Source organism: Rhinatrema bivittatum, chromosome 18, assembly GCF_901001135.1.
Source record: "Rhinatrema bivittatum chromosome 18, aRhiBiv1.1, whole genome shotgun sequence".
Lineage (NCBI taxonomy): Eukaryota > Metazoa > Chordata > Amphibia > Gymnophiona > Rhinatrematidae > Rhinatrema > Rhinatrema bivittatum.
This window is the reverse complement of record NC_042632.1, coordinates 29,132,125-29,160,045: the sequence shown is the minus strand read 5'-3', so window position 1 is coordinate 29,160,045 and position 27,921 is coordinate 29,132,125. Positions and strand designations below refer to the sequence as shown.

Here is a 27,921-nt window from a genome sequence, read left to right as displayed (position 1 = left end):
TGAAATCACATGAACTCAGATTAATCACTCAGTTTTTTATGAAAGATAAGAAGGAGGAAGGTGAACAGTTCAAAAAATTAATTTTCATAAATCAGCTGATCCTAGTATTTTAATATAAAAGATCTAAAGAGCCACAGAAAAGATAATAACATTGTACAGATTAATGAAAGTCAGTGACTAATACTGTTATTGATGCTGACAGCTTGAAAATTTTCTTAAACAATCCTCTCACTCCTCCAGAACAGATACAAGAAGAACACAAAGCCCAGGATTTGGAAGAGGTCGTAAAATTAAAATTGTCTAAGAATTCACATCTATACCATTTCAGAAAATATAGTTATGATCATAAGTTTACATGCCTCTGGCAGAATTTGTAAGATGTGTATACAAGGCTTCGTATGCTTACTTGCCTTGTATACAAGGCTTCGTATGATTACTTGCCTTGCATACAAGGCTTCGTATGATTACTTGCCTTGTACTCCACAATCTAAATTCTGTGCACTATTGTTGAGTGCACAAATTAAATATTAGTGCTCTGGTTAAAGTGGTATTGTCCAGTTTAATTGTTTGCCGCACATTACTCTGCTGTGGTGGGGCTTCGTATGATTACTTACCTTGTACTCCACAATATAAATTCTGTGCACTATTGTTGAGTGCACAAATTAAAATATTAGTGCTCTGGTTAAAGTGGTATTGTCCAGTTTAATTGTTTGCAGCACATTACTCTACTGTGATTTAATTAAATGTGTGTGCCTTTTACTCCGCCCCTTCTGTATGCTATAGCATTTTAAGAAAACATGAGTGATGAGACAAAACACATCTGTAATTTAAACTATTATACAACACAGAATACCACAATCATTAAACAAATCATAGCAATAAAGGAAATAATAAAAAGGTCCTGTTAAAAAGTTTGCATACCCTTGAATCTTTGGGCTAATAATATACACTCAAGTTGACACATGGCAATGAAGGGTAGGTATTCACACCTGTATCTTGTTTGATTGTAATTAATATCTGTGTATAAATAGTAAATTAACTCTTGAGCAACCCTTGTGCATTTCATTCAGGGCCACAGTGACTTTGGTGGTTGCTGAAGTATGAATAGTCCTCAGCCCTCCCTGAATTTAATGAAAGTTATTAAGTCTCTCTAAATATTCATAATGCCTTTTGACCCAGACTGAGGAATATCTATATATGAACACAATCATATTAGGGATATAGTTCAATTTTAGGTTTGTTTCAAAAAGTCAGGTTATATAAATATACTCTCTCAGAAAAAAGCCAAACAATTTTAATGCAACTACTTTAGGGCCTCATTTACCAATATCGCATTGGTAACGCATTAAGGGGCGGGTCCCATGCAAATGATGCTTTTTTCGTGCAGTGGGGAAACATCGCGTGTGGCGATGTTTTCGCGATTTGCGCAAATGTGTTTCGCAAATCGCGACATATCTTCGCGGTGCACGATAAAACCAACCAAAGAATCATCGCACTTCACGAAAGTGTCTGGACAGCCTATTTCCGCTCTTAGGTGCTGCAAGCAACATGTTGTATGAAACTGAGCAATTGTCTCACACCTCTTTTTAGATCCCGGACAGGCATTTGTCACATTTTCGACTACAATGGGGAGAGAGAGAGAGAGAGAGAGAGAGAGAGAGAGAGAGAGAGAGAGAGAGAGAGAGAGAGAGAGAGAGAGAGAGAGAGAGAGAGAGAGAGAGAGAACCTTGTTATAGATCCTACTCCCTAGACAGGTATTTGTATCCCCATGGTAGGCCCACCTAGTAACTCGAGGTGGGGATTAGGTATGAGCGTAGGGGGTTGGGGGCCACTTTCACATTCAACATGAGACGTACGAACAGAACAGTGGTCTCTTGTGAAGATTTGATGACCTTCGGAGTGAGGAAACTCACTCCAAGAAGAGATTTGGGCAACAATCTCTCAACCTAGCTTGTTGTTGCCCAGGTAGAGTGTCCATCAAGCTAGGTTGAGAGAACGTTGCCCAAATCTCTTCTTGCTCGACAGTTATTGAATAGTGCACAGTTTAATGCTTGTCTGAATGTATTTTCCAGTGATATCATCTGTAACTTGAATGATAATTTAGATCATATTTGAGCTGCTAGTAGGGAATTGTTGCAATCCCACTCATGGGTGGTCCCCACGATTGATCTCACTCACTTCCCCAGATGCAGCTGACATCACAGAGCTATACTGCACTGAGTCACTTCACTGCTGGCCTGATTTGTTGTGGCCTGAATGCCGCCACCTCCATGCTTCCTGTAGCCAGGTTGCCGCTGACTCCGCCTGTTCTTCGTGGCCTGAATGCCACTGACTCCAGCTCTCCCTGATGTCCCTTAGGTAACCACAAGCTTGCTTCTGCTGGCAATTTAAAGGGATTGTGGCAGGAAAAGCCCCGTGGCCCCTCTTGATGACATCAAGCCTGCATCCCTATAATAGGGCTCCTTAGTCACTTCCTGGTTGCCTTTGCAAGGACATTAATTGGTCTTCTTGTTCAATGTTCCTGGTCATCTGTCTGCTTGCAAGGTCTCGTCTTGTCTTCAGTGGTTCATTGTTCCTGGTTTCATTGGCGAGTTCCTGATGTCTTCATTTTCAAAAGTCCAGTTCGAGTCTTTGTTCAGTCCAAGTCTTCCATTCCAAGTTCAATGTTCCAGGTCTCCTTCCTTGTCTCCTGTCCTGAGTCTGCTGTGTCCAGTTGTGAGCTTGTTCCAAGTTCCTCCAGGTGTGCCAGCGACATAGTCTGTGTCCAGCCCACAGGTTGTATAGGGCACCTCATGTCACAAAGCCTTTATCAGAGTCTTCTCTGCTGGATCAAGTCTCCAGAAGTCTTTCCTTGATTTTGAAGTCTGAGTCTGAGTTCCAAATTCTTGAGTCTAGTCCCTGGTCTTCAGAGTTCTTCTTCCAGCTTCCACCTTGGTCCTGTTGTCAAGTTCTCATCATGTTCCAAGCCTAGAGTCTGTGCCACCATCAGTGTGATCTGTGAACAGCCCACGGGCTGTGTAGTGTGTGCAGTGGTGCTGGGCTCCCCCAGAGCCTTTGTTTTTTCCAAGTCTTTAGAGCCTTTGTCTTCTCCAAGTAGTCAGAGTCTTCATCTTGTCATAGCCTTCAGAGTCACATTCAAGCCTTTGTCACATTTTTTCTTGAATCCTCTGCCTCCGTCTGTCCCAACGCACAAGCCATTCCCAAGTGGCAGGTCTGAAAGGGCTATCAAGTGGCCAGAGGGTTTCCTCAGAGACTGTCCTCTGGCAACAAACTTCACAGTTCAATTGTGTGATGAGTGAAAAAATGCATTCTTAGATTTGTTTTAAATGTGCTACCTATGTATTTAATGGTCTGTAACCTTGTCTTTGTACTATTTGAAAGGGTAAATAACCATTCCTTATTTACCCATTTGACCCCACTGATGATTTTGTATACCTCTATCTTATCTCCTCTCAGCTATCTCTTCTCCATGCTGAACAGCCCTAACTACTACTAGCCTCCTCTCATAGAAGAGTTATATCATCCCTTTTTAGTTACCCTACTCTATCTTTTCTAGTTCTGTTATATCTTTTTTGAAATAAGGTGACCAGAACTGCACATTATATTGAAGGTGCAGTCACACCATGGATTGATACAGGGGCATTATGATATCTTCTGTTTTATTTCCCACTCGTTTCATAATAATACCTAACATGCTGTTTGCTTTTTTCTTTTTCTACAGCTGCACACTGGGCTGATGATTTCAAAGTACTGTCCATATGATTCAAAAATTCTGTTTCATGGATTTATGATGCTAGTATTGCACCCAGTATCATATAACTTTAGTTTGGATTATTCTTTTCTATATGCATCACTTTGCATTTGTCTACATTAAATTTCATGTACCATTTAATCACCCAAGCCTCAGTCTCGTAAAAATCATATTGCAATTCCTCACATTTGGCTAGTGATCAGAACAATTTTGCATCAACTGAGAATCACCTCCATTTTCCAGATCATTTGTAAATATATTAAAAAGCACTGGCCCCAGAAGAGATCCCTAGGGCACTTGACCATGTACCTGTTTCATAGAGATAATTGACCATTCCGTCTATCTCCTATCCTTTAGCCAGTTTCCAATCCACAACAGGACATTTCTTCTGATTCCATAACTTTTAAATTTCCTGATGAGTCTCTCTTGAGGAACATTGTTAAATGCCTTCTGAAAATCCATTCACTATATCAATTGAATCATCCTTGTCCATACATTTGTTAACCCCACCAAAAAAAATCTAACATATTTATAAGGCAAGATTTCCCATTAATAAATCCATTTTGGCTCTGTCCCATTAGTCTGTGTATATCCGAATGGTGAGTAACTGTTTTTCAGACTAGCTTCTACTATTTTGTAGGGTACTAACATCGGACTCACTGGTCTATAGTTTTCTGGATCATCTCTGCATGATGTTACATTGTCCTCCCTTCAATCCTCAGCTACCATAGTTCATTTGAATGAGATTACTAGTAATAAGGCAAAATTTTATATTTGAGTTATTTCAGAACTCAGGGGTATATACCAACTGGCCTTGGTAATGTGTTGTGCTTTAGTTTGTCAGTTTATTTATTTATTTATTTATATATGTATGTATTTTATTGCATCTATTTCATCTTCATGGTTCATGTGATTTGATTCAGTCCCACTCAGTCATCACCCTCAAGGAATGTTAGCAATGTAGGTGTCTCTCAACAACATACTTTATAAAGACCAAAGCAAAGAATTAATTTAGCTTTTCTGCTTCGGTCTTGTCTTCCCTGAATGCTCCTTTTACCTCTTCATCATGTAGTGGTCCAGCCCTCATTGCCTTCTTGCTTTGAATATAGTTGAAAAAGTTTTTAATTTTGAGTTTTGCCTCTCTGGGCAAGTTTATTTTCAAATTATCCTTAGGTCTGCCTTATTAATGCCTCATATCTAACTTTCCAGTGCTTATGCTCTTTCCTATTTTCTTCATTTGGAACCACCTTCCTGTTTTTGAAGGATGTCCTTTTGGCTTTAATAGCATTTTTACCTCACCATTTAACTATTTTGGCAGACATTTTTCTCTTCTTTCCACTTTTTTTAATTCACTTAAAATCCTAATTAAAATTAGAAGCATTTCTAAATGATTTAGGGTTTAAAATTTCAATCATATGTTAACTAGTATATATAATTTGAATTCCTGATCACCTTTGGTATTGGACAAAGCAGAAAATACAGCATATCATAAATTTGAATGTACAGGATTTAGTATCAACTTGTCCCTGAAGAAAACAAATCTGGTGCATTTGCAGTCTGAGAAACTGTTTATTGGCCTAACAAGGAGCCTTTGCAAAGATGCTATACATGAACCTTTAAGACCACATAGATCTGGATGCCCACAGCAGGACTATTAAAATCTATCATCCTCACTGTAAGGGCCTTATCCAAAAAGGATTTCTTCTATAGGCACAGAATGGTGAAAAATACTTTTTGAAAAGGAGCCTTAATCTGAAGAAGGGACATATGTGATCTGGAATGCATTCGTACAAAGCATGTTTGGATAATACTTAAATTAGCCCAATAATAGGCATCCCAAATTCAGAATAAATGAAAATGTCTTTGCATCAGAACAGTTTTACACATTTATTATAATAATAATGTTAAGTTTCTTGTTTTGGATTATTTAAGGAAAACAAATATTTGCTAAAATATTTGTATTCCTTATTTGTGCTGCAGTAGCAAGTTTACTGGAATCCCCTGAATAGAATATTTGATAGTTCTTTGTATGGTTTATCAGCAGGGTCATGCAATAGGGCAGTGCCTGAGGGCCCAAGGAAGTAGGGGACACATAGGCCCTCTCTGCCCTAGCACCAGATGGGTGGTTAGGGGTCAATGACTCTTATTGCCCAGGGACCTAGATCACTGTCAGTCTGCCCCTGTTTATCATGAATTAAAACACACTATCACTACCAACACATCATTTCAAATCAGTTCCTATAATACTGAAGATGAAATAGTTCTTTTGTGACATGATATACTAATCATTAAGGTGTCATCTTCATCATTAAGATCTCGATTCCCTGAATAGCAGAACCCTTGATTTCTCAAAAGTATTTATAAGTAATGAAATATCTTATTAAAGGTAATAAAATTATTTTATTTTATTTATGAGAGAAGCTTTTAGTTGTAGTTTAAAAAAAGATCAAGCAGATGATCAACTAGCACAAATTCTGTAATGCACCTAAGAAACAGGCTCACCTCTTGATAAGCTTTAGTCTCTGATTCACCACTAATATCATACTTGCTCCTATATTGTGTTGCACAGTAGTCAGTAAACATAATGCCATCCAATCTATGAGCATTTTGTTCCAGGACAGTGGAATCTTTCTTTTTGGGCTCTGTTGCTGTGTATAGCTGGTAAGCAAAAGGTGAAATCCCATCACTGTAGTGTATGGGAAATCTGGGATCAGCTGTCGAGTAAATATCAGAACCTAAGCACTGAAGAACTGATTGATCTTAGGTATGTCTTTATTAGCAGCAGCAAAATAGTCACAAGAAACAAAAATGAGATCAAAGTTAAAGATATTACTAAGTAAAATTTCAATTCAGATTGATTTTCCAAGTCTCTGGGTTGGGTGCTTAATTCTGTTGTCAGCAAATACCATATTCATAGTAATTGTTAATAAAGGATGTTTTCCATTATCATGCACCAAGATGACCATTTTATGTGTCATAGCGTCTTTGACCATAAAGGCACAAGATGTTCTTATTTCTCCAGAATAGAGTCCAGTGCTAAAGATCACAGTTTCTGAAATCCGAAGCAGTTGATAGGACAGTCAAGCATTGTGGCCAGAATCAGCATCCACATCTACCACTTTCATAACTAGATAACCGCTGAGAACAGAAGAAGAAACCATCTCAAATAAGGAGCAGCCATCTAACCCAAGTGAAGGGTGCAGGATTTTAAGTACATTATCATTAAGATCTACAATGAACACTTTCACAGTGGAACTACTACTGAGAGATGGGGAACCACAATCTTTTGCCTCCACTTGGAACTGAAATTCCCTGAGTTGTTCACAATCGAAAAAGCGCTGAACATAAACAATCCCATTCTATGAGTTGATGGAGACATAGGAGGACACAGGTATTTTTTCAATGTTAGTTTTCACTATGGAGTAAGGGATTCTAGAGTTTTGTTGAAAATCCAAGTCTGAAGCATTTACACTGAAAATGGAGGATGTGGGGAATTATGAGCTCTGCCAGCAGGCCATGTCAGGGTTTAACACTAACTTCCCTTCTCCCTGACCTTTGCATTAAATGAAGCAACACTTGTGCTTAAGCCTCTCTGCCTAGGAGAGGATACCTGACTGTCACGTATTTCTCTAGGTTATAATTAACCCTGATTACCTGAAAGAAGAGCTAGTTGCCCCTAGTCAGAGGCAGGACAAAGACAGGAGGTATAGGATTCAGCAGCCAATGAAATGATCCGCACACACCCCCTGAGCCAAGCCAATAGTGTAGTGACACGTCTGTATGCTATGGGGAGAGGAGCCAATGAGGTGATGACACATTGTATGCTATTGAATGTATGCACAATAAAAAGGGGACCCATGGGAGTGGCCCTCCCCTTTTCCTGCCTGCCATGAATCCTGCCTGATGTGTCTTCATTGCCTCGATAGGAGGATCCTGATAAATTATTCTCTGAAACATAAATGGTATAAGACATTTGCTCAAAAATAGGTGCATTATCATTGATATCAGTAATCTGGATATTAAAGGCCAGATTTTAAAAAGCCTGCATGTATAAAACCTGGGGTTTACATGTGTGGCTGGGAATTGCGCACTGCACAAATTTTCAAAGGGGCCCAGCCATGTGCGTAAACCCTGGTACATGCACAAGTGCCAGGCCCTCTTCAAAGGGGCAGGCTGGGGGGCAGACTGGGACAGCTCCATTGTACGCTGCCTGATGACTCTTGCACCGGCAACCGACCAGCGCATGGAACTTATTTCAGCTCTGGCCCTGAAGTTGAGTAAGTTGAGAAACAAACAAAAAAAATGATATATAGGTTGGCTTTAGGGGGTAGGGAACTGGGGAAGGCCCGATTGCGTCGCTGCACGAATTTGCAAAAGTTCATCCCCCTTGCACGCACCACCTGCACATGCACACATGGATTGTAAAATCTGGCGCACATGTGCATGCAGCCACCCAATGTTATAGCATGCATGTGCCAGCGCATGCCTGTTATAAAATCGGTGCATCCATGTGCACGTGCCAGGAACTGCACGTAGATGGACGCACGCGCACTTCTTTTAAAATCTACCCCTAATTGTTTTGCTGGTGGATAGAGGAGGATAATTGCTATCATTTGCTACAATTGTAACATTCTGAGATTAGTTTTCTATCTATGCTACTGTCAGTTAATATTTTGTAATAATTAATAGGTGATATCAACTTGATAGGAAACACCCCTTGCACATCTCCATAATCTAGATCACAGGCTATTATCAGTGCACTTACTGCTCCAAGAGGAGAATCTTCAGGAATTGGAGTGGAGAGAGATATAATTGTTATCTCAGGTGCATTATCATTCTCATCAACAACGTCAATAAGCACATTACAGTGGGATATCAGTCCACCTCCATCCTTTGCCTCCATATCAATTTTGAAATGCCTGATTTTTTCAAAATCTTTGTGCTCATTAATTGAAATGTCTCCACTTCCAGGAGCAAGGCTAATAATATGATGAGCACTGTCTGCATACTTTTGAAAGAATAAGCAATTTGTACATTTGATCCTTCATCTTTATCTTCGGCTTTCACTTGAAGTACGATGTAGCCAGTGGAAGTATTTTCTTTCAGGCTTGCTGAGTAGATATTCTGAATAAAAGTGAGTAAATTATTACTTGGATCAGAAACTTTAATATGAATGTGGGCACTGCAGGTTCTGATTAGCTCTCTCCCATTAGATGCAGTCAGAATAAAATTCAAAGAACTTTGTTTCCTCAGGACCAGCTCTGCATATCTGTTTCCATCAGTGTTCTCTTTCTCTTCTATGATAAAAGCTGATTGGTTCTTTAAGATTGGATGAGGTACTAGGCAGAGGTGCCCATTATCCCCACTACTTTTTAATTTTCTATTGAACCCCTGGCTAGATCATTTAGGCAGAGCCCTTTGATTCAGGGTATTCGCCTTAGGGGGAATGTACTAAGGTATGTCTTTATGCTGATGATGTGCTAGTATACTTAACAGCGCACCAGGTGTCTGGCCCTGCATTGTTGGATCTGCTTCAGGAATCTGGGAGCCTCTCAGATTATAAGACCAATTATGATAAATCAGAATTGTTTTCTTTTGGTAGAAAATTACCTTTACTGGAATGTTTGTCCATCTTTCACAAGGTTGATGATGGCTTTAAGTACCTTGCTATTCAAATTACTATGAATTTAAAGACCTTTACTCCAAAAACAATGGGCCTATGTTAATTTGTATAAAACAAGACCTGGCAGCATGGGAGCATGTATCAGTTTCATGGATGGTTAGGATTCATTTACTTAAAATGATTATCCTGCCTAAGTTATTGTATTTGTTTCAACACCTCCTATGCACTGTGCCTGCTTGGGTATTTGATGATTTGCATAGGGCTATGGCCAAGTTTATCTGGAGACAGCAAAGAGCAAGAATGATATTGAGCAAGTTGTGGCTTCTCAAAGTACAGGGTGGTATGATGCTACTTAATATACAGTTATATTATTGGGTGGCCAGATTGTTTGGGATGCATGAGTGGTTGAATGGGGGAGGGGGGCTCTTCCATGATTGGAAGAGAGAACAGGCCAAACTAGTTAATTTAGCCATGCTTCCATTTCTTGCCCCTATTTCACCACTGAGGCATAAAATAGGAAGAACTAGTCCTATACTTGTTCATACACTACTAGTCTGGAGCCAAGTTCAGACGTTCTTGAAAATAGATGGAGTAGGTTTGTCCCCTATTGCATTGATTTTTAAAAACCCTGTCTTGGCCAGCTGTACTTTTTCCTCTATTTTTAAGGCATGGAGAGATAAGGGATTGGTTTTCATTTCTCAATAGCAGGACCATCTATTTGGAATAACATCCCTTCAAGCCTCAGATTAGAACCCTGCCTCATAACGTTCAGGAAAAAACTCAAGATGTGGCTCTTTCACCAAGCCTTCTCTGATCCTCCAGACAATCACTAGTCATCATTATTCTCACCTGGACGAATGGTCTTCTATCCTCTCGAACGATGGACTCAGGCTCTTCCAGGTTAAAGCACCTTAAGCTTTAACCCATATTCTTTATTGTATCATGTTACAATTACTTCCTGCCTTTACCTTCTTCCAGCTATTTAAGCTTCCAAGTTTTTTACTCCTTGTTAAATGTAACTTTGCCTTATTCACCTCTATTGTTATGTACTTTATTTATTGCTTCAGTTATACCCTTGTTCTAAGTAAACCGATCCGATATGGTTATTACTATGAAGGTCGGTATAAAAAAGTGTTAAATAAACAAATACATAAATAAAGGGTGATATTCTATGAATTTTTCTGAGCTTGAGAGTGAGTTTGAGTTTTGCTCGGGTTCATATGCCTCCTTTTTTCAAATTAAGGTAGTTAAATGGAGTGGAAAAGTACCTGAGTGATCCTGGGGCTAAAAGAAAAGGAGTTGCTTTGTTGTATAGGGGCATCCTTATGGGGAAATATGGTTCAGCTACTTCGCTTTCTTTGACTGAGACATTTTATGTAGATCTGGGGGTAAATTTAGATGTTAGAGCCTGTAAAAGCATATGGCATTCTGCACATCAAGTATCAATTTGTACTAAATGGACTGAGCTAATTGTAAACTACTGCATACAAATTATTGCATGCCATATACTAATTTTTTTTCTGCTGTAACCATGTGATGATCTTCTCCTGAAGGGTTTCTTCTTTGATCTGCCTCCTTTGAATGCTCCAAGAGGTCTCCAGTTCCAGCTCTTGTTCCGCATTGGCCAACAGTGCAATACTGAGTCTCAGATAGAGAATTTCAGCAACTTAATGCAAAGATCCTTCTATTCATCTATCAAATGTAGATTGATAGGAATCTACTCACTTTGATAGAAATAAAAAGGCAAACTCTCCTTATTTGATTTATCCAGAATTTTGTTTAAATCCAAACAGTATTTTAAGTAGAACGTATGGGTTATAGATGCACAACATGTTTTCATATCAATGGCCAACTGCAGTATTCTGATCTCAAACATAAAATCTAGAACTGGTAAGAATAATTGTTGTCTGTTTTTAAATATTAATGTGTTCCAGTTTAAAGTGATTTTGATCCATGTAGAAACTTGAACTTTCACATTTTACATATTTTAATGATTTCAGCTGTATATGAGAAAGATTCAGTGTTGCGTGATGCTCGTGTAAAGAAGTATGATGGTGGATGTTAACAATACTGAATTTCAGTAGTGAAATAAGTAAGATAAAAAGTTGCCATTATATTATAATAGGAGGCTTATAGTGATGTCAATTGTTTACATATATAATTCCATCTTTGATAAGTCTGTTGAATATGAACAATTTAATAGAATCTGTATTTCAGGTAGACACATTTTTAAGTACTGCATACTGAGAAAAACAATGTCTGTCTTTAAAGGTACATAGTTCTCTATTCCCCTAGTTCACTCCAGGTTGTTTTAAATAGTAAATCAAATTGATATTATCTTAGTGTATTATAATAGTAATATGCAATCAGAAAATAATACAACAAATTGAGGCAATATCACTACATATGACTTTAAAGATGGATTTATGCATGGCTACTGCTTCCACTATACTGACTTTTTCACTTTGTTCAACATGATTGCAAATAGTTATGTTGGACAAAATGAAATGGTAAGTGCGAAAACATTTTTGAGAGAATTATGGAGGAAAGGGCATGACATGTTGATTAAGAATTCATGAAGTACTACTGTTGTATGGAAAGGGAATATGTTCTACTGAGTTCAAAATAATTCTTTAATTGCACAACACCCTAGTAAAGGAGAACTTAAGGAATAATGTCTAGCGCAATCTTAGGATATTATAATCATGAAATCAAAATGCATCATGTATGCACATAATACTGAAACAAGGCAACCACAAGTGCAAAATGATCATATCAAGTCATAAACTCGGCAAGAGTTTATGATAATCATCCATTAGGAAGGAATAGAGAAGACATCTTTCCTGATCTTTTCCAATCTAGAAAAAAGTACACTACCTCTTCCTACATAGTAACATAGTAACAGAAATGAGGGCAGAAAAGAACCAAAATGGTCCATTCAGTCTGCCTAGTAAGCTTCATATGGTAGTATCTGCTGCACCCATGCAGGTTAACCCATGTTTCTCTTTCTGGTAGCAACTGCTGCTCCCAGCAGTTGTTCCTAACCAGACATTGTGGTAAAGGAGAAAACCAGACATTGTGGAAAAGAAGAAAAGCAAGAGTGACATGCAAATAGAAGTGTCAATATCAAATGACTATTCTGTGGATGGTATGGCCAGTCAGAAGATCAAGTAACAAGAGATGTGATCAGAGACCAAAAAAGGGGGTAGAAAGACACAGAAATAGTCCAAAATGCACTCGGTGCCACGACCTAATTAAAAAGAATTTCCAGGTGCGCCTTGATATGTTTACTATATATATTACATCTTATGAACTACTGAAGAAAGCTCTTTTTTAGACAATGAAAGTACTGAAGCAAGCACTAGCCTTAAATTTGAGAGTTTGCGATGTATGCAACATACCCTGTCATATGAGTGAGGTTCATTATTGTCATGGTGTGTGCAAAATAAGCCATGCAGAGACATTACCCTTTGATAGACCAGAAATGATTGAACTGATTTTTCCACCTGCCAAAATAATAACTGACCTCCAACACTAAAATATTATCTTTGAGAACACTGCTGTTTTTCTTGCCTTTGTTTCTGTCTTGTTGCAAGGCACATAGAGATCTTCGATTTATTGGCGATCTCCATGTGCCTAAAACACTTTAGATCAATTGCTGAAACAGAATTATAATTGGTAAACATTTCTTTCTTGAGTGGAAATCTTTTAAACTCTTAAATCGTAGTAAAAAAAAAAAGTAGAAATCTTGAAATAAAAGTAAATGAAAACTCACCTTAAAGAGAGATTGATCCTCATCACTGATATTTAACGCTTCTGTAATTAGAATAGATGCTTGTTTCTGAGATACTTGGTTGACAGCAAGCGTATTTGAATGGCTTGAATTAGGATATTTAAACTGGCTCTTTCCAGAGTCTGTGGTTAAACAAAGATCCTGAGAGTAAGTCTGAAGAAATGCTCTGACACCATCTACACCTACATAATGAGATGTGGGAATAGCACTGAAGTTAACACTAGAAGATTCAAAGAGTTGAGATTTTTTCCATTTACGGAACTTGATGACTAATAGCACTATGATAAAAATAAAGAAGAAACAAGATATAGTAACAATAGCGATTATCAAATACAGTGTGAGGTTGGATTCGGTGTCTGTGGGAGATGAAAGACTGCTCAGATCGGAAAGAATGTCCTGGATGCTGTCTGTCACCATAACAGTTACAGTAACAGTAGAAGACAGGGGAGGTTGACCATTGTCCCTCACTAAAATCACCAGAGTTTGCTTGATGGAGTGTTTTTCAAAAAATAAACGGTCTGTTCTGATTTCTCCAGTATGAAGTCCAACCGTGAAAAGCCCCGGCTCTGAAGATGTGACGAGAATGTAAGAGAGCCAGGCATTTTGTCCAGAATCTGCGTCAACAGCTACAACCTTAGTTACCAGATAGCCTGGATCACAGGAACGAGGAGCCAACTCTACACCAGTAGAACCATCTATGATAAATGAAGGGTATAAGATTTCAGGAGAATTGTCATTTTGATCTAAGATAACGATTTTAACAGTGGTATTACTTTTGAGAGATGGGGATCCTCCATCTTCAGCCTTCACCTGGATCTGTAAATCTTTGAACTGTTCATAATCATATGATTTTAATGCATATATTACTCCAGTCTCCGAGTTAATAGATACATAAGAGGATAGAGGGACTTCACCGAGCTGACCCTCAATTATAGAATAAGTAATTCTGGAATTCTGGCCCTGGTCCAAATCTTTTGCCATAGTAGAATAAATGGAAGTTCCAACGGGTATATTTTCTGTTACATAAACAGTGTAAAATGACTGATCAAAAATAGGTGGATTGTCATTTTTGTCGGAAATCAGCAGTAAAATGTTTTTAGTTGTAGACAGAGGGGGTGTACCCTTGTCAGTGGCTGTTACTCTAATGCTATATTCTGTTACTTGCTCTCTATCCAAGTTTCTATTGGTTACTAAACTGTAAAAGTTGCCAGATGATTTCTTTAGTTGAAACGGTAAATTGCCCGAGATGGAACAGGTTACACGGCCATTTTCTCCCGAATCTCGGTCGTGCACATTTAATAGAGCAACGGTTGTTCCAGGAGGACTATCCTCTGATATTGGACTGAGTAAGGATGTGAAGGTAAGTTCTGGGATGTTATCATTTAAATTAATAACTTTAATTAAAACTTTACACCTGGCTGAGAGACCGCCTCCATCGTTGGCCTGAACCTCGATTTCATATACTTCAGACTCCTCGAAGTCCAAATTTCCCACAACAGATATTGCTCCAGTTTTAGAATTAAGTTGGAATATTTGGGAAGCTTTATCGGTAATTTTCCTAAATAGATAGATTACGTCTGAATGTATTCCTTCGTCTTTGTCAGTAGCATTCAAACTAATCACGACGGTGTCTAGTGGTACGTTTTCCAAAACATCTGCTTTATATAAAGATTGATTAAAAACGGGAGCATTGTCATTTGCATCCAGAACAATGACGTGAATCTGTGTAGTTCCAGATCTAACTGGATCTCCTCCATCAGTGGCTGTCAGGATGAGATAGTGGACAGCTTGTTCTTCCCGGTCCAGAGATTCCTCAAGAACTAGTTCTGCATATTTCAAGCCATCATCTCCTATTTGTACATCCAAAGTAAAGTACTTGCTGTAGCTGAGTTGATAGTTCTGGAGAGAATTATTCCCCAAATCTGGATCTTCCGCATCCTGCAGGAGATACCGCGCTCCTGGTATTGTGCTTTCACTGATTTTTAACACTATTTCCTCATTAGGGAATGTTGGTGAATTATCATTTATATCCTGAATCGTAACTTCAATAGCATAAATTTTCACTGTCTCTTCCACAACAATATCTACATTTAAAAGACATTGACTAACCTCTCTACAAATTTCTTCTCTGTCGATCTTCTCATTAATAATAACTTGCCCGTTTTTAAAATCGAGAGCAAAATACTGATTCCTACCTCTTGAGATTATGCTGGCTGTAAGGACCGATAGCTCCTTTATATTCAGTTTCATATCCTTTGCAATATTTCCCACGAAAGAGCCTTTCTGTAGCTCTTCAGGAATGGAATAACGAATCTGCCCAAAAATCATCTCGCAAACCGCAAGTATAAGAAAGCAAAATACCACTTGTCTTTTGAAATCCCGGCGTCTTCCTGTAGCTGCCATTTCCATTTAGCTGTCGCGTATTCTTTTTCTTTTTTGACAAACTCAAAAATTTTCGATGTCTTCCTTTTTTGATTTTGGTACTTCAGTAATTGATTTCGAAGAGCACTATAGTAAATTCAGTCATAGATAGACAAGATTAGGATTCCGTTCGGTGTCCAGACCCTGTACTTGGGTCTTCTCTTCACTGTTTGTAAATGTTGTAAATGAAAGAGATCTGCGGTATTTGACGAATCTCTCGATGCATTTCTCTACCTTATTGGTGAACAGCGGCGCTCAGAGCCTCAACCAACAATTGCAACAGCACAGACACAAATTAATGGCTGAAAGCTGCATTGTATTTTTGAGAGTGCCCCGTCCTTTTTACTTTTTATCACTTCAATAGTCCATGTAAAGATTGGGGTATATATACAGTACAATTACAAATGCACTGGCAATGTGGCAGTTAGCACTCAGATTTGTCAAGTTGTAGTACCTCCTGTTTTTCAGTACCTTTATTAATTATCAAGGTTTATTGAATAAGTTGATTGCAATCTTCTTTTCGGAAAACATATGCTTATATTTGTAAATGACGTATGTATTAATGTTTAAATATAGGTAATTAATTTAGACTGCATTGCTGGCTCATTATAGATTCACATCTTAGTAAGAATTTTTAGAATTTAATATAGTTGATTCTGTCGCTATGACTTTTAGTCATACATTGAGGTGCAGAAATCCAATTCAGTAACTGATGCCAACCAAACTCGAGGGAGTTCTTAATGATGATCATATCTGATGATACCTATTGTACCTGAAGAGCCTGAAAAGTGGAGTATTAATAAATAAGTAATCTCATGGCTGGAAAATAGTGCAATTCGGCAGTAGCCAGAGCCAGAGGAATACTAAGATACATAGAAAGAAATATATCTAGTAGAAAATTGAAGGTAACAATTCCTCTGTGCAAGTCATTAGTGAAACCGCATCTTGAGTATTGTTTCCTGTTCTTATGATAATACCTCATGAAGAATACAAACAGAGCAGGAATAATCCAGAGAAATACTACCAAATGGCAGAGTCTGTAGCTGGTGTCCTCTGAAATAGGGCTTCAGAACAACATACTGGTATCATAGAAGAATAAAGGGTGAAGAGGGAAAGATTGGAGAAAATCAAACAATACAAAAGTAAAAGTAAAGAACAAAAAGCAAATATGTTTGAAGGTAAAGAAAGATAATAAAACAAGAGGTCATGATGTGAGGATCAAAGGGGAAAAACATTTCTTCACAGAAAGGGAGGCAGATGCATGAAACAACCTCTCAGTGGAGTTGTTGCAGGCAGAAACAGTAACAGATTTCAAGGAAGCTTAGAACAAGTACAGAATATCCTTAGCTGTGAAGATGTAGGAAAAGCCAGAGATCATGTGGTGTCTAAAACATTGCAACAGGAAGAAAATTACTAGACTAGATGGGCCTTATACTCCTATCCTGCTATCATATTCTATTCTATTTACTTATTTATTTACTTATTCAAATATATGTATTCCTCACCTTAACACAGGTCAAGGTGGGGTATAAATAAACAAAATTCACAATAAAACTATATCAGATTACACTGGGGAACACAATTTTCGTTGAGTTAGATCTGACACTTGTTTTTGACTAACTTTTGACATCTGAATCCATAAATGACCCCTGTTTTTCTCTATCATGTCAACTTTTAAGGTACAGGATACCCTCCCTTTATCCCAAAAATCATACAAAATGTACATACAAAGGAAATAAAAGAAAATATTTTCTGAATATACTATTTATTTAGAGTCATTTTATTCATACAAAGGCTATATATTGTTACTGTAAGTCAAATTGTGTACAAGTAGTAAAGTTCTGCTACCAAATATACATATTAAGGTAAAAATGTATGCTTATAGCTTTTCTGGCAGTGTTCAATCTGTGGACAATCTCGTCTGATGCTCCAACAATAGTCAGCCATCATATGTACATCCCATCTACCCTGATACCTTGCCTCCATGAACTTCAAATCTTGGTGAAATCAAAATCATTCACCTTGCTCATCATTGACTGCACCAAGGTTTTTCGGGAAGTCAGCAAGATAGCTATGCAGAAAATGTGCCTTGATGCTCATGTTGCAATGAAGCATTTTGAAGCTCTCCAAGAGTTTCTCGACAATTTCGGTGTAATTCTGTGCCCATGTATTTCCAAGAAAGTCCTTGACAAGGTTTTTGAATGACAACCAAATATTCTTTTGGAGATCTGACATTGTCTCGATGAAATATTCATCTTTAATGAGCTGCCGAATCTGTGGACCATCAAACACACCGGCCTTTATCTTTTCAAATGACAGGCTAGGAAATGCCAAAATGAGATACTTGAAACAGTCTCCTTCAGTTGGCAAAGCTTTAACAAATTGCTTCATGAGATCCAGTTTTATGTGCAGAGGTGGGAATATAATGTTCTGTCAACAAGTGGCTCATGTAAAATGTTTGGATCACCAGGTTTGAGGTCAGATCTTGGAGGCCAATTTGACTGCACCCAATGCTTCTCATGAGCTCTGCTGTCCCACATACACAGAAACCAGGGATACTTGGTGTATCCGATTGCTCACCAAAAGGAAGCAGACCATTTTAAGGTCAACACAGATAATCCAATTGTGCTTGTGATATGGCAACAGATTAGTGACTCTCTTTATGTCTTCATAGTTTTCACGAAAACAAACTGAATGTCCAATTGGGACTGCACCAAATAAAATGTTATTGTGGAGGAGGATAGGCTGTAGAGAAAAAGCTTGATGTGATAGAAGAAAGCTAACTGCAGTTTTGAAATCAGATGCCTATGTAAGTCTAAAGCAGCTGAAAAATTGAACTCAACAGGAATTATGTTAAAAATTGTTCCCCAGTGTTATTATCAAATTATTAAATTAGTGTGAGTGTAAATTTTGTAATGCTATAGAAATATGAAGTTGATCACATTATGCTACATATTTTCATTTTTATAATACATAGTAATACGCTTGTTCTTTGGGCTTTATATGTATTTATTTTGATTCATTAAGATTGATATAGTATGCTTAATTCCTAAATATATTAAATGCAAAGGGAAATTAAGCATTGAAATTACATAATAATTTGTTCAACAAGTTAAAATATTCTTTGTATCTCTGCATCTCACGCTCCATATATACTGGTAGATAAATTTTGAGAATTCTAAATTCTACATTGTGTTGAAGTTCTACATTTGTTAAATCAAAACAGGGAACAGCCTGGGACATCTGTATAGACCTGATCTACCCAGGTTCAAATTCTTGCATGATCAGTTCTTTATCTATACATTCTTTCAAGACAAGAAAAAAAATCAATGCTAATTATAATTAGAAATAACAAGAGTAAAAACAATAATTGTACAATCTATCTATAATGCACCCAAGAATTGTAAAAGAACAAATATATTATAAAGTTCTTGTGATAGGTCATTTAGGGATATTCTTTAAGAAATGATACTCTACACTTAAATGTCCTAGTGGAAATCATAGCAATTACTATGCCAAATTATGGTGTTACATTGCTTCTTGTGTTGAAGTTCTACAGGAAGAGGTAATAGCTCAATCATCATCTCCAAATTTCCTATAAGAATTATGTTGTAAGATTAACAGCTATAGATCTAAAGGATTTGAAACAAGTTCTAAAGTTTGACAAAGTGACGACAAATAATAAAATAGGGCTTGAGTCATCCATTTTAGAGCCAGAAAGAGGTTTTGGCAAATAGGAATTCAGGAGTGACAAAGAATAAAAATATTTGCCATTCAAAACATGAGCAAAAGCTAAGAAGCGAGAGAAAAAAGGTGATGAATTAGGTGATAATGAGTGGGTAATGAAACATATTATGTCAGTCCTATTTTGAGCTATGAAATGCATTAGCTGCTTCATTTCCCTATGCATGGACCCAATTATCCTTTTTTCGCCATGCAAACTCACTCTGCTGATACCAGTCCCATATAGAAAAAGACATTCATGAAAAATGAGATGCTAGTGTGTTCTAAGGCAAGAAATAAAACTGTTCTGCTCATATATTAATCTTCATACTACCTCATTTGTATAATTTCTGAAAAGCATATTCTCCTTAACTCCATAGTAACCTCTGGAAAAACCTCAGTAATCACATAGACATTTAGCAGCCCCCACCTCCCCCCCCCCACAATTTACAGCAAGAAAATAAAGCATGAATGCATTAGCAATCAGCAAAGAATTAACAATTGTTAGAATGCAAGACCAGCATGTGTTCAAATAGAAAACACCTTTTTCCTATCCTGATAGCAAACATGTGACGAATGACAACATTCACAAGACACTAACCTCATATCTTTCCCATGCAATCCTCCACTTCTGAATTGCTGTCATAGCCCCTTAATTTCATAAGCATTTTTCACATTACTCATCAAAGCTAGGAGAATTAGCAAATGGAGTCTCACACACATGGCCTCCATCATTGCATCACCTTCACTGCATTCCCATAACTCATGCTTATTTTGAAGATGTTGCCTTCATTCATCCTTCCATCCAATTCCTGCAAGCATCTTGCCATCTTCAACACACAACTATGATGCATATTTTCTGGCAGAGCACCTTCTGTCACTGCTTTGAGCAGCACATGTCAGTACTCATGAAGGAAATCCAGCCATATACAAACCAATGGATACATCTGGTGGGTAAAGAGAGAGTGTTGTCTTCCTCTTTTTTCTCCTTCTCTAAAACAGTTGTTTGGGTTCATTGAAGAGCACAGAATGCCTACTACATATGCCTAAGCAGCACAAACAAACTTGGGCCTGTTTAATACTGCCAATGCATGGACGGAAGGATATGAAAGTTATTAAATCAAAATGGGTATTTAAGTTAAAGTTAAGTCCTAAAGATTATATGGAGTAATATAAAGCATGATTAGCAGAAGTTGATTATGATCAGCAGTATGAAGAACTATATTAACTATTAAATGAAAATGACAACTCTTAGATAATTATTGGCTTTAGAAAATGAAATTCAATTATAAGACAATTTGTTGTGAAAACAGTATAGCTTCATGTGGAATTACAAAAGAAGTCTACAGAGAGTAATGTTTAGGGACTGATGTAGAGGAAAAGATGACAAGAGTTTTCAAACTCAAAAGGGCAATTATATGATTTAAAACAATCAGATTATATACATAGTACATGGCATTAGACCAAATGCTATGTGACAAGGGTTATCAACAAATAGAATCTGATCAATCCATTTATATAATGTGACAAGGAGAAGAATTTATTTATTTCATGTATTTATTTTATCCACCACATATTCTCAAGATCATGGAGTATGTAATGAATAAAATAAAAACATACATAATAACATAAAATCATGCAAAACTCATAGACAATTTCACTAATACTTATAGACAATTCAAAGTAGCCCCTTCTAGTTTTTGCCCAAGATTCCAGGTTAGAATTTACTGCTTGCTCATTCCATTATCGTCTCACATGACTGAAGCCCAAAGGCTTGTAAAAAAAAAAAAAAAGCCAAATTTTTAAGCCTTTCTTGAAAAATGTTATGTCTCTTTTTACTGATAGTTCTTCAGACATTGATATAGGGGCCTACTACTGATATTACAAGATCTCTCATAAGCAGAACAACCAGTCAAAACATGAGCAGTCAAGTTTTGTACTTATTGAAATGTTCTGAGAGAGAATGAGCATGGTTTTAAGAAGCATCTGAAAAACGTCAGGTTCTAATAATGGTTTTAGCTGTTGTAACATATGTAACTTGTAAACTCCATTGTTATTAAGTTGTGAATATGAACTTTCATTCATCCTTTATTATTTAAGAGCATCCCCAGATCACAAACATGATGCACAATGACCATCAAATTCAAGTTGGGGTAACTCCATATCATTTGAACTCCTGGTCAGGTAGATTATTTGAGTTTTTATGATATCTAATGCTAATCTATTTTGGAATATCCATTTATTTACAGCAATTAAGTAAATGTCCAACATGGAAATAGAGCTATTAAAAGGAATGAAGAACTGAATATCATATGTAGATAAACAAAAATTTAAACTTATCCCTCCAAGCAACTTACATAATAGCAAAAAATGTGGGACACCTGTTTTGATTTTAGTCCAGTTTGAAGCTCTGTGATCTATATGGATTTGTTGGGACTGATTGGATATGAATGAACTAAACCATTTTAAAACAGATCCCATAATGATGAATCCTTCATGACATTTCATTAAATATTTTTGTTGGTAGCATCAAAAGTGGCCAAGATATTGAGAAGTACTGGTATATAGCCTTGACCCTGTCAAAACTGTGCCACATTATATCGAACATAGATAACAACTATGTTTCCATACTATGATTAATTCTAAAGCCAAATTAGTTTGGATTAAGCAGGGGTTATAAGATAGCCCTGCTTAATGTATGGCATTATGTTTTATTTCGTCTCAGTTTTGTTCTTCCTTAGCCATCCTTTAGTTATTTCTCTAGTTATTAGTCACTGTTATCCCATCCCCATCCCCTGTTTTATGTAATTTTCTATCTGCAGTTTGGATGTAAACCGATATAATGTACCCACTAATATCGGTATAGAAAAGGCTCTAAATAAAATAAATAAATAAATACATAAATTTTAAATTATTTTTCCAATAAAGGGCAATGAAAATATCAATCTATATTAGGCTTCAGGATCAAGATGATGATTCTTTAAAATTGGTTTTATAGATGTCTTTTGAATCAACTCTGGAAGGACACTTTCTGTCAGCAAAATATTGAAATTTTCACCACACAGGGTGATATATCTTCCTAAATACTTTCTAGTGTGCATGTAGAAATAGAGTTCAAAGCACAATATGTTGGATATAAGTTAGCAATTAATTGTTGACTGTCTGTTATGGAAACCAGAGAGAAATATTCCCAACCTTATGATTAATAAAAGTTAGTATATCATAAGATTGGGGATCATGGTACAACCTTATGATTAATAGTGAGTAGTGAGTCTGTTAAAGGGGGGAAATCATATAATTTTACCCTCTTTATTAAAGAAAAATTGCAAACTTTTCACATTTTGAAGGGGATAGTCAAGACCTCATGTTCTTCTGAATCTCAAAAGAGGATTTAGTGAAACTTTCTACAGTAGAATATAGAAATTTTCCATTAAAACCTATTTTGTGAATTTTCAAAGGAAAATACTTTTTTGCTATATTAATGGAGTCTCTTTATTTCTGTAACAGGGCCAATACAGCTCTAAGTTTGAATTAGAATTATCTGTTCTCCGTTTATGTTCAACATGTTGCAGCACCTGTTTGACCTCTCTTAATTTGGCTGAATACAATAGTCACTTTTTTCTTTGGTTCCCTATCAGCTATACTAGATATGTATGTAGATGTCATGAAATGAAGTTGGCCATAAAAGCAAAAACTCAAAATTAAAAATTAAAAAAAATATATCCAAAGCAAGAAACCTGTGAGTGAGTCAACTGGACTGTTAGATGACTGATGGGATAACGGAGATCTTCAGGAAGATAAAGCCATTGCAGAAAGACTAAATTAATTCTTTGCTTCTGTGTTTACTAATGAGGATGTTGGGCAGATACTGGTTCTGGAGATGGCTTTCAAGGGTGATGAGTCAGATGAATTGAACCAAATCACTGTGAACCTGGAAGATATAGTAGGCCAGATTGACAAACTAGAGTAGCAAATCACCTGGACTGGATGGTATGCATGCCAAGGTTCTGAAGGAACTAAAAAATGAAATTTCCGATCTATTAGTTAAAATTTGTAACCTATCATTAAAATCATCCATTGACCTGAAGACTGGAGGGTGGCCAATGTAACCCCTATATTTAAAAAGGGCTCCAGGGGTGATCTAGGAAACTTTAGAGCAGTGAGCCTGATTTGTGCTTGGAAAAATAATGGAAGAGGTTAGACCTATTCAGCTTGGAGAAGAGACAGATGAGGGGGGATATGATAGAGGTCTTTAAGATCATGTGAGATCTTGAATGAGTAGATGTGAATTGGTTATTTAGAATTTTGGATAATAGAAGGACTAGGGGGCATTTCATGAAGTTAGCAAGTAGCACATTTAAGACTAATTGGAGAAAATTATTTTCATTCAACGCAACGCACAGTTAAACTCTGGAATTTGTTGCCAGAGGATGTGGTTAGTGAAGTTAGTGTAGCTGGGTTCAAAAAAGATTTGGATAAGTTCTTGGAGGAGAAGTCCATTAACTGCTATTAATCAAGTTTATTTAGGGAATAGCCACTGCTATTAATTGCTTCAATAGCATGGGATCTTCTTGGTGTTTGGGTAATTGCCAGGTTCTTGTGGCCTGGTTTGGCCTCTATTGGAAACAGGATGCTAGGCTTGATGGACCCTTGGTCTGACCCAGCATGGCAATTTCTTATGTTCTTAGCAAAGCATATAGAAAGACATGGTTTAATGGAACACAGTCAGCATGGATTTACCTAAGGCAAGTCTTGTCTCATAAATCTGCTTCATTTTTTGAAGGGGTTATTAAACATGTGGAAAAAGGTGAACTGGTAGATGTAGTGTATTTGAATTTTCAGAAGGCGTTTGACAAAGTCCATCATGAGAGGCTTCTAAGAAAAATAAAAAGTCATGGGATAGATGGCAGTGTCCTTTTGTGGATTACAAACTGATTAAAATCAAGAAACTGAGAGTAGGATTAAATGGTCAATTCTCTCAGTGGAAAAGGGTAAACAGTTGAGTGCCTCAGGAATCTGTACTTGGACAGGTGCTTTTCAATATATTTATAAAAGATCTGGAAAGGAGTATGATGAGTGATGTAATCAAATTTGCAGATGATACAAATGTATTCAGAATAGTTAAATCATAAGAGGATTGTGATATATTGCAGGAGGACCTTGTGAGACTGGAAAATTGGGCATCCAAATGGCAGATGAAATTTAATGTGGACAAGTGCAATGTCATACATATATGGAAAATAATCCATGCTGTGATTACACAATGTTAGGTTCCATATTAGGAGCTGTATCCCAGGAAAGAGATCTAGGCATCATAGTGGATAATACATTGAAATCATTGGCTCAGTGTGCTGCAGCAGTCAAAAAAGCAAACAGAATGTTAGGAATTATTAGGAAGGGAATGGTGAATAAAACAGAAAATGTCATAAAGCCTCTGTATTTCTCCATGGTGAGACTGCACCTTGAGCACTGTGTACAATTCTGGTCATCGCATCTCAAAAAAGATATAGTTGCGATGGAGAAGGTACAGAGAATGGCAACCAAAATGATAAAGGGGATGGAACAGCTCCCCTATGAGGAAAGACTAAAGAGGTTAGGCCTATTCAGCTTGGAGAAGAGATGGCTGAGGGGGAGATATGATAGAGGTCTTTAAAATCATGAGAGGTCTAGAACAGGTAATTTTTGGAAAATAGAAGGACTAGGGGGGGAACTTCATGAAGTTAGCAAGTAGCACATTTATGTTCAAACAATTTTTATTGATTTTTACACAGCAATACAACATTGAGGAGGGCGTGTTCCTGAACCCAACTAGCAAGTAGCACATTTAAAACTAATCAGATCCTCTAAAGTGACTTTAGAAGAAAGTCTGAAGGCTATATCATCTATTGAGAGATCAATCACATCTTTAACGTTAATGGTGAAAGAGAGTATTACAAAAAATCAGATTATAGAGAATAGAGTTGAGAAAAATGAAGTTGCAATGGTTGGATTGGAAAAGAAAGTACTTGAGATGGAATAATAAGGCAATTTGATTAAATCAAAAAATCTCCAGATGATAAAACTGGAAAACCTTGAAAATCATATAAGGAGAAATAATCTAAGAATTCTTAATTTTCCTAAGATGCCACTATTAGCTCATCATGAACTTTTTAAGAGCTATCTCCTCAATATACTAAAAATATAGGAGCAGGAAATACCAACTATTGTTAAAATCCATTATTTACCTCAAGTGGACAGAGGGAAGAATCAAGAACAGGATGAGAAGGGAGCAGAATCATTTGATTTGACATCCATTTTGGAAAAATCTCATGAACTGGTTGTGGAAGATAGAGCTATGCTGTTTGTACAACTTGCTACTCCATCTGATAGAGACTTAACTCTGAGAACATGTTTCCATAATCAATCTAAAATATTTTATGGTTATTCAATAAAAATATTTCCAGACATAACTAAGATCAACCAAATAAAGAGGAAGAAATGTTTAGCTATGAGAGAGGAAGTTCAGGCGAGTGGAGCTAAATATATGCTCCATTTTCCATGCTATTGCATTGTTGTATATCAAAAGTCTAGATATATCTTTAGAGAACCTGAACAGCTACAGGTATATCTTGACTCCCACTCTAGTTAACCTTTAAGGGGGGGTTGGCATTAAGATTAATATACACTGGTTAATTCCGAAGCAAATATGGTTATTATATATTGGTATAGATTTTCCTGTAATTCTGCTTAATATTACATCTTGCCTCTCAGATTTCCTGTAATATTGACATATAGCAGGGGGAAATGTTAGTTTTGATTTAAAATGAGTTGTTTATTTTAAATTTAAACTATAATGTCATATTTTCTGAATGCATGTTCTGTAAATATTTTTGAAAAATTCAATATATAAATAATTAAAACTAATCAGAGAAAATTCACTCAATGCACAATTAAGTTCCGGAATTTATTGCAAGAAGTTGTGGTTAGTGCAGTTATTGTAACTTGGTTTAAAAAAGGTTTGGATAAGTTCTTGGAAGAGAAGTACATTAACTGCTATTAATCAAGTTGACTTAGAGAATAGCCACTGCTATTACTGGCATCAGTAGCATGGGATCTACTTAGTGTTTGGGTACTTGCCAGGTACTTGTTGCCTGGATTGGCCACTGTTGGAAACAGGATGCTGGGCTTGATGGACTCCTGGTCTGACCCAGTATGGCAATTTCTTATGTTCTTGTAGAAACATACAGCAATTTTTTACAAGGAGAAAAACTTTCTAGACATCAAGATTAAACTAAAAGATTTAGGAGAGCCAAGACAAATGTTAGGCATTGACAGAGATTGAAATGTAGACAAATCAGTTGTAAATCAGTTAAAAGAACTATATTGAAGAAATTCTAAAAAGTTTTTGTATGCATGAATTAAACCAATGTCAATACCCATTGAGCTAAGCCATAAAGAAAATGAATACATCATCCAGATGTTCTATACTAGAGTCTTATTGGACATTTCAAATATCTTGCACAGGTGACAAGACAAGATACTACATTTGCAATTTCAATATGTGCCATATGACTTAACACTGGAAGATGGCCAAATGTATCCTCAGATACCTTCAAGGAACAAAACATAATATTTTGTGTTATGAAGCTTCTGGAGAAAGAATAATTGGTCATTCAGATGCAAGCTAAAATTCTTGGATTCAAGATGGCAGATCTACTGGAGGTTATGTATACAAACTATCACAAGCAGCAATTAGCTGTATAGCTGTTAAACAACAAATGGTGTGCTTATCTATGTGTGAGGCTGAAAATATCAATCTATGTGAAACTATCAAAGAAGGCAAATGGTTAACTAAATTCTGGAAGAACTTGGATTTTTAAGTACCATAAAACCCTGTTGACATAAAACCTAATAGCCAATTTGTGAAGAAAGTTGACATCAAACAAAATGTATAGATCTTAAAAACTTATTCATAAGAGATAATAAAAACAGGGACAATTTCATCCCAACATAAGAAATGCCTTGACCAAACTACTTCAGAAAAATAAAAATGAATCTGAACTCATTAAAGATTACCATTGCAAGTGACATTCACATAAATGGGAGAGTTTTGGATACATGTTTCATGTCAATGTACTGGATTGTATTGAGTTAACTAGTACTGAACTGTTTTGGGCTATTATGGCTTCTGTACTCCTCCATGGGTGTACTGACATGCTTCTTGTTTCTGTATGAGTTTACAGCTCCCTTTTACCTTATATTAGTAACAGCAGTGCTATTTTACTGCTTTTGCAAAGACAAAACCTCCCTGGCTTGTTTGATTTTCTTTAGAAGACATTCTCTTATGCTATAAATCACTAACATAAATTGCTAGTTGTGGGCAGGAACACAGGTGGTGTGTTATAATAGGCAGGTTTCATCTCCTACACATTCTGAATATATTTTTTGGTTACTTTAAAGATCTATTTGTGAGTATCATAACAGCATGAATAAGGGGAGAATAACCCATTTGATTATAATGGGGATATTTGAGAGTCATAGGGGCATGGGAACGAAGAAATTATGTTTCATGTAAAATAAGTGGATAAGAGTTAAAGCTTTATAGAGTGTTTTGGATTTCACAGAATTTAT

The 27,921-nt window shown here is 36.7% G+C and overlaps 1 protein-coding gene across 1 annotated transcript; it reads right to left on the bottom strand.

Annotated features, from left to right (window-relative positions):
- Positions 1 to 13,020: 13,020 nt before the first annotated feature.
- Positions 13,021 to 15,744, bottom strand: LOC115079682 (protocadherin gamma-A4-like). The gene has a single exon (XM_029583435.1). It carries the CDS (start codon positions 15,574 to 15,576, stop codon positions 13,021 to 13,023), a length of 2,556 nt encoding a protein of 851 aa, XP_029439295.1. The 5' UTR covers positions 15,577 to 15,744.
- Between the last annotated feature and the right edge of the window lie 12,177 nt (positions 15,745 to 27,921).